The 8,606-nt window shown below is 51.0% G+C and overlaps 1 protein-coding gene across 1 annotated transcript; it reads left to right on the top strand.

Moving 5' to 3' along the window:
• Positions 1-2,279: 2,279 nt before the first annotated feature.
• LOC123058715 (protein LURP-one-related 8) lies at positions 2,280-3,417 on the top strand. The gene has a single exon (XM_044481412.1). The coding sequence runs from the start codon at positions 2,280-2,282 to the stop codon at positions 3,111-3,113; it is 834 nt and encodes a 277-aa protein (XP_044337347.1). The 3' UTR covers positions 3,114-3,417.
• The last annotated feature ends 5,189 nt before the right edge of the window (positions 3,418-8,606 follow it).

Here is an 8,606-nt window from a genome sequence, read left to right as displayed (position 1 = left end):
ATGACGATTTTTATAGTTCGAGGACATATGGGACACCTCCGAAATAGTTCGAGGACTTATAATGCACTCCACTCGAAAAACATCGGCTAGATGAAAACATAGCAAGCACAAATTCTCATTAGCCACTGCCACCGTTGAATAATATGAGGTATGTACCGTTAATCTCGTCTATAAATCCTTGACATGTTATCAGATCACAAGTAGTGCTAAACATTGGAAGGATTATTAGTGTAGGCTTGGATCATTTCATCTTTTATTCAATGAAAAGAATAATGTATAATATGGACATAAATAGATAACAAAGATCTTCACGAATTATCCCCATGACCTATGAAATCATGAATTTTTGTAAGACAAAATAATTTGTGTCATATTGCATTTTTTGTCGATCATTCGAAAAAACTTCTAATTACTTGCATGCCTTAAGTGCAAATAATTTGTACTTTAACTATCACATGGACTTCACCCGCAAAAAAAAAACATATCCCGTGGACTTAAATGTTTACATTGAACAATATTGTTGCACTTTCAAGTACCCGCCATGAAACATTCTGGACCGCACATTGAGCACGCCGTACATAGTAGTTTCTCTTTTGAGCCGTCGCATGTCGTAGGTTACTAATTGGCTATATACTTGAATTATTGTTCTCCTTAGTTGGCATTTGTATAGTACTTTTTTGCATGTAGTTGGCAGTTGTATATGGTGACCACTTTGATGCTCTTAGACGATTTGAATGTATTTATAAAGAAGATGATGCGTCACAGCCGTACAGTCTAGACTGATTGTTGGTTGAAGATTATAATCATGGTAATCTCGCTTAATTGTGCTCCACATGATCGCTTGACTCAAAGTTCACGTGATTTCTATTTCGAAACTGGCGAGCAAATACTAGCTCTCGATCGACATGAGCCAATCCCTCTACTCCATGTGTTGCTAGCATTCAACATATTGTGTGTATGGCACTACGTACATACGTACGTACTCCAAAGATAATTATCTAATGTCTGGTTAAACTATACTACATACTTAGCCTATCGATGGAACCGCGTAGCCAATTCCTCAACTCCACTTGTTGAGCCAATGTCCAACGGCTGGTTAAATTATAAGCACGTACTACGTATACATGCGCCCCTGGTCATCTTAAAATAGATTAGCTAGTTTTGACGTTGAGGTGGCCAATCAGTAGCTCACAGATGGCTCCGGGCCAGCCACAAGCTTAGCTCCGGCCTATTCCTCGGCCGCAATGATCAACCACACCTCGAATGTTACCAAATGGAGAATTGCCCGGTAGTAGCCGGCCCAGTAGCTAGCCATCAACCTCGTCGCGGTCGACCTGATCGTGACCATCTAAAGCTAAACCACTGATTAACTACTGCAAGATAACATCAGCAGCACGCGCGCATGCTTCGTTAAGCGCGTTCATTGGCTGCTCCCGTTGATTAACTGGGCGATCACCGTGTCGTTAGCGCTTGCACCGATGGAATGTTATCGGTATGGAATTGATTTCTGCCGCCCGTCCACATGAACCCGAGCGATCGATCGCTGTCTGAGACGCACTAGGGTAGAGTGCTAGCACACCCAAGGCTTCGCCTCCTGCCGCGTGTCGAGCCCAGGCCCTGACTTCGTGGTGGCGTGCGTGGAGATATGCTCCATTAGTGAACTGTGAATAGTTTTATGTCGACGGGTAGCGCGTCAACGTTTCCTGCGTAATCGCTTGAGGGCTAGATAACCTTGAAAAGCATACTGTTACTGTGATGGAGCATGCGAGCTAAATCTGGCGTTATTGACGGAAGAAAATCATTACTCCTACTCCACTTCTCCCAGTGAAAACTGCCACATTAGATTGCAAAGTCAATATAAAAATCAGGCTGTGTGTAAGTCGCCTAAAAATTTATTTTGGGTAAGTTGATTTTTGGGCCATTGGATTAAAGATCCAACGGCCGTCCTTTCTTCTTCTTCCTTCAGCCTTCTTCCTGTTTCAACCATTCCCCCTCTCACAAAATTGATTTATCTAAATGGTAAATTCAGTCGACATAGCATTATTGGTAGACAAATCCTCATACCATATTTATTTATTAGAGCCACCATTCTCACGCTGTTGAGACTTGAGAGTAACATCGGTCTTGCGTGCAGGCATTTGTTAATATATTTTTGTTCCAAGCAATCGATGAGCAGCGATGACAAAAGAAACAAAATAGTAGTACTTATTAATTAATGCCGGAAGAGGTCGTTAAGCAGCAGCCCATGTCACCCCTGTCCCTACGCACGTCAGATCAACATGGCTTTGCCTTTTCTGCGAGGTGCACAGTTTCTCCGGCCGGTCCACCATGGAGCGCGACCTGTATATAAGTACGGCCTACCAGACTCCATTCTCAGAACCAACCAACAGGGCGACCCAGCTCAATTATCTCATCCAGCCCGACTACTCAGCTACCGCCTCCCCAGTCTCCAGCTCCTCCAACCTTGCTCGATCCTTGATCGATACCTCTACATGGCGAAGGTTCACCCTAACATGGTGCCCGCGCCGGGCGCCGTCGACCAGGCGCCGTGCGCGCCGGCCAGCTCCACTGAGGAGCCGACGACGCTGACGGTGTGGCGCAAGTCGCTGCTGTTCGACTGCAAGGGGTTCACGGTGTTCGACGCCAAGGGCAACCTGGCCTACCGCGTCGACAGCTACGCCTCCGAGAGCGGTGACGAGGTCGTCCTCATGGACGCCGCCGGCCGCCCCGCCTTCACCGTCCGCCGCAAGCGGTTCACCCTGCAGGGCGAGCAGTGGCTCGTCTTCTCCGGCGAGGAGACGCGGAAGCCCGTGTACACAGTCAGGCGCAGCGGCCGCGGCAAGACGTCGGCCCACGTGACGGCGTGCGCGGGCGCCGGAGCCGGGCCGTCGTACGAGGTAGAAGGGTCGTACGCGCGGCGGAGCTGCGTGGTGTACGACGGCGAGCGGCGCGCGGTGGCGGAGATCAGGCCCAAGGAGGTGGTCGGCACAGACGTTTTCCGGCTGGTCGTGCAGCCCGGAGTCGGCGTGTCGCTGGCCATGGCCGTGGTGGTGGCGCTCGAGCAGATGTTCGCCAGGCCGTCGCTGCTCAGGAGCTGGTCCACCATAGATTAGTGAATTTATTTGTTACATCTCGATTTAGTCAAGCTAGTCTTTTTTTACCCCTTGCACTACGTTTGGGGTTGGGTTGGAGGATGAATTGTGATAGCGAGAGTCATTCGCTCGATGTGTGCGGGCATGAGAGCAAGTCGATCTGTTCGATGATGCCCCCCAAATTATGAGGTTTTTCTTGGCCCATGGAAGCCTTGCCTCCTCCTACTGCGTTTCTGTCGGTGTGTATATTCTTTGAATTCTTGAAGAAGGGTGTAGATGTAGATAGTCAACAAGAATATGAATAATAATAAACAGTTCTTTTGTATACGGTTGTCAACTCGCCAGCCTCGATCGAGACAACATTTTCTTGTATATAGTGTTTCTTGATCTTCTTTCAAACGTACGTACAATTCGTATTTCGTGGATGCCGAGTTTCTTGTATATTTTCAAATGTACGTTCGTCTGGTTTGATTCCGATTCAAGGTGCAATTTTCTTTTGCAGAAAACATCACTCAGATAGAAATATTTGTTTAACAAGGACATCAAACAAGATTAGCTCAGTTGGCTATTGGGTTCAATTCTCTTGAAAAGCACATGACCTCTTGGTCCGGCGAGACCTCCATCACATTATGTGGTGGACTCTACCCTGGAACACCACTACCTCCCTTGTAGCAACATGGCTGGAAGGAATAAACATGGCCACCTTTACACCAGAAAGAGCTATGACTCCCTTTCAAAGAAAAGAAAAAGAAAGAAAGAGCAACGATTCATTGAAGAAGGCCAACAGCTGATAGGTGGTGCAACCCTTTCAGATCCACCACCGATGAAGCTCACAACCCCACCCGATGTGCATCATCTCCTGGTCTTAGCCGCTTCTTCTCCATCTTGAGCATGTAAGCAGCGGTTGAAGATGTGACGCCCGGATAATCAAGCTACAGTAACTCTCTACTAATGAAGCCACGTCGTCCATGATTACGGTTGTTAAACTCGCAATGATTCAAACCCACTCAATGTTCAAAATGAAAATGGAGTCAAAGGTAAAAGTTTTCAAATGTTGAAGCTAAAATGTTCAAAGTGTGGCAAATGATCACCGGATATTTTCCATGATGAAACCTTTTCTTTAAGTATCTAATTGCCCAAAAACAATTAAACAGGGCCATGATAATAATTTAAATGCTTTTCTAAATAATTAAAATTTCCAAAACTTTCCATTTACCTCTCAAACTTTTTGTGGGAGTGCTATATATTGCAATGGTAATAACATGACCAGTTGGATATTTTACAAAAGCCAAATAGTGGCTAAAGAAAATACAAGACAGAAGAAAAGGTGAAAACAGAAAAGAAAACGAATAAAATCTAAATTGCCATGTGCACTTGGGCCTACTAGCATCAGTGCCAGCACAGCCCACCAAGCCGCCATCTCCAACCTCTGTTCACAGAGGGCGTCGTGGACGCACGCGTCGCGTCCATGGCCATGGATGGCCACACGACGTCCATCCCGTGCCTCCCCTGGTGGACAAGGCCACCCCAAACCCTAGCTCATCTACCCCCCTCGCTCACTCCCTCTCCCTTGTCTGATCCAGCCACACCCACGAGCCACCATCGCCGTGCCGCCATCGCTGTCGCGGCTATCGACCTCCCGCTCGCCTAAAAATTTGTCTGGAAGGACCGCCGTCGACCACTGCGTCTTCCTTGGTACTTCGTTCATCGGGAACACAACCACAATGATGGCATCGACCGGGTCCCCCAACCTCGGTTGCCGCCATCTCGCCGCCGTCCCGCAAGCTCCGGCCGTCCCCAACCCACTCGAGCTCGTCCACGACCACCCCGTAGTGAGCCCTCCTCTGATTCCCCCTTTCCCCCCTCGTTTCAGTCGCCGTAGTCGCCCGTACTTGCTGAGGCCGCCGTGCTTGGAGCTCCGCCTCCGAGCTCCGCTCGTTGTACCCCTGGTCGCGCTCACCGCGTCTCCGTCGTGCCCCGCCTCACGCTCACGCGCCCGTGCATGGCCATGCAGCTGCTGGTGCACACGCGCGCGCTCAATCCCCTGCCCGCGCCCACGCCCCACTGCCCGCTACGTTCGCGCGCCTCCTTCCCTGTCTGCTGCTCGCGCTGCCTCGTTTCTCGCGCTGCTACAGCCGCCGGCGACCGCTCCGCCTGCGCGCACGCGCCGGCCGCACCCTGTCCTGGGCCCGCGCCTCCCGCGCTTGCCACCGCCGCCAGCAGCTTCTTCCCATCCCCACACGTGAGCTCGGCCACCGCCGCTTGCTCGCACGACCGCTTCTCTGCAGCCGCCGCGGTCATGCTCGCCGCCGTCGATTTTGGCCGCCCCGGCACAAACCGCGGGCACCAACCATCTCTCCTCGCCACGGGCTTTCGAACGACCCTAACCACGCGTCCGGCACTGCTGCCCCGCGCGCCCGCGGCTTCGGTCCCCTCCGCCTCCACCCGTCACCAGCGTCGTTCCCGGCCACCCCCATTGAGGGAGTCCTGGATTAGGGGGTCTTCGGACAGCCGGACTATCTCCATTGGCCGGACTGTTAGACTATGAAGATACAAGATTGAAGACTTCGTCTCGTGTCCGGATGGGACTCTACTTGGCGTGGAAGGCAAGCTAGGCAATACGTATATGGATATCTCCTCCTTTGTAACCGACCTTGTGTAACCCTAACCCTCTCCGGTGTCTATATAAACCGAAGGGTTTTAGTCCGTAGGACAACAATCACAACATACAATCATACTATAGGCTAGCTTCTAGGGTTTAGCCTCTCTGATCTCGTGGTAGATCTACTCTTGTAACACCCATATCATCAATATTAATCAAGCAGGACGTAGGGTTTTACCTCCATCAAGAGGGCCCGAACCTGGGTAAAACTTTGTGTCCCTTGCCACCTGTTACCATCCGGCCTAGACGCACAGTTCGGGACCCCCTACCCGAGATCCGCCGGTTTTGACACCGACATTGGTGCTTTCATTGAGAGTTCCTCTGTGTCGTCGCCGTTGGGATCGATGGCTCCTATTATCATTGATAGCGATGCGGTCCAGGGTGAGACTTTTCTCCCCGGACAGATCTTCGTATTCGGCGGCTTTGCACTGCGGCCTAATTCGCTTGGCCATCTGGAGTAGATTGAAAGCTACGCCCCTGGCCATCAAGTCAGATTTGGAAGTTTGAACTACACGACCGACATCCGCGGAGACTTGATCTTCGACGTATTTGAGCCGCAGCCGGGCGCGCCCCACTGTCGCGATGGGTATGACCTAGCTCTACCGCCGAACAGTACCCCAGAAGTCATGCCCGCATCAGCTCCGACCCTTAGTTCGGAGCCAACTGCGCCAATCGAGGACGGGTGGTTAGACACCACCTCAGGGGTTGCAGTCTCAACGGCGATCGAGCCGAACACCAGCACAAATCTCCATGCAGCCCGTGACTCCAAGGTGCTGGACTCTCTTTCGGAAACCGAACCATCCGCGCCCCTGCCAATCGAATCTGATTGGGCGCCGATCATGGAATTCACCGCCGCGGGTATCTTTCAGCACTCGCCCTTCGGCGACATTCTGAATTCACTAAGGTCTCTCTCTTTGTCAGGAGAGCCCTGGCCGGATTATGGCCAACAGGATTGTGATGCGGACGATGAAGAAATTCGACGCCCACCCACCACCCACTTTGTAGCCACTATCGATGATTTAACCGACATGCTCGACTTCGACTCCGAAGACATCGATGGTATGGACGACGATGTAGGAGACGAACATGAACCAGCACCTATAGGGCACTGGAAAGCCACCTCATCATATGACATATACATGGTGGATACACCCAATAAAGGCAACGGCGACGAGATAGCGGAGGATGACCCCTCCAAGAAGCAACCCAAGCGCCGATATCAGCGTCGCCGCTCCAAGTCTCGCCAAAGCAAAAGTGGTGATACCGGCATAGGAGATAATAACACTCCAGATAGTGTCGAAGACAACAAAAATCCCCTCCAGCAAGATTTAGAGCAGGAGGATGAAGGAGCCAGCTCTCCTGAGAGAGCGGCTAGCGGAGAGGAGGAGGATGACAATTACATGCCCCCCTCCAAAGACGAGGCAAGCCTCGGCGACGATGAATTCACCGTACCAAAGGATTCCGTCGAACAAGAGCGCTTCAAGCACAGGCTTATGGCCACGGCAAATAGCCTGAAGAAAAAGCAGTAGCAGCGTCAAGCTGATCAAGATTTGCTAGCTGACAAATGGACTGAAGTCCTCACGGCCGAGGAATATAAACTCGAGCGTCCCTCCAAGAGTTACCCAAGGCGCAGGTTACTACCCCGACTAGAGGAAGAAGCGTATGATACAGCTAATCGGCCACCTCGTGGCCAAGATAGAGAGGCATTCCAGCCAAAAGCTCAGCCTCCACCCCAACGCCATCCAAATAAAAAGGCATGGGGAGATACGCCAAACCTGCGAGACATATTGTAGGACAAAGCAAAGCATTCAAGATTGATATATGGATCACGAGGGCGCACCACTCTACGAGATGGTAAACGTCACGCCAGATACAGTAAAAGTAAATCCGGCCAGGCCGAACACAACGGGCAGGACCCATACGAGCTGTGTCGCGATATAGCCCAATACAGAGGCGCCGCCCACCCCTTATGCTTCACAGACGAAGTAATGGAATATCAATTCCCAGAAGGTTTCAAACCTGTAAACATTGAATCATACGACGGCACAACAGATCCCGCAGTATGGATTGAGGACTTCCTCCTCCATATCCACATGGCCCGCGGTGATGACTTACATGCCATCAAGTACCTCCCACTAAAACTCAAAGGACCAGCGCGGCATTGGCTTAATAGCTTGCCAGCGGACTCCATTAGCTGTTGGGAAGATCTGGAAGCCGCATTCCTCGACAACTTTCAGGGCACTTATGTGCGACCACCAGACGCCGATGACTTGAGCCACATAATTCAGCAGCCAGACGAGTCGGCCAGGCAATTCTGGACTCGGTTCCTTACAAAGAAAAATCAAATCATCGACTGTCCGGATGCGGAGGCCTTAGCTGCTTTCAAGCACAACATCCGAGACGAGTGGCTAGCCCGGCACCTTGGTCAGGAAAAGCCGAAATCTATGGCAGCTCTCACGACGCTCATGACCCGCTTTTGTGCGGGAGAAGACAGCTGGTTGGCTCGCAGTAATAACATATCAAAGAACCATGGTACCTCAGATACCAAGGATGGCAATGGCAGGTCATGTCGCAATAAGCATAAGCGCCGCATCAACAACGAAAGTACTGAGGATACGGCAGTCAATGGCGGATTCAAAGGCTCTAAACCCGATCAGCGGAAAAAGCCATTCAAACAAAGTACGCCGGGTCCGTCCAGCTTGGACCGTATACTCGATCGCTCGTGTCAAATACACGACACCCCAGACAAGCCAGCCAATCACACCAACAGGGATTGTTGGGTGCTCAAGCAGGCCAGCAAGTTACTTGCCGAAAACAAGGACAAGGGGCCGCATAGCGATGACGAGGAAGAA

Source organism: Triticum aestivum, chromosome 3A (genome assembly GCF_018294505.1).
Source record: "Triticum aestivum cultivar Chinese Spring chromosome 3A, IWGSC CS RefSeq v2.1, whole genome shotgun sequence".
NCBI classification, from domain to species: Eukaryota; Viridiplantae; Streptophyta; class Magnoliopsida; order Poales; family Poaceae; genus Triticum; species Triticum aestivum.
Note: the sequence above shows the minus strand (reverse complement) of the source record. Positions and strands in the feature narration are given on the sequence as shown.

Excerpts from the sequence above, each read along its gene's own strand:
- LOC123058715 (XM_044481412.1), top strand. The coding sequence starts at position 2,280 with ATGGCTTTGCCTTTTCTGCGAGGTGCACAGTTTCTCCGGCCGGTCCAC.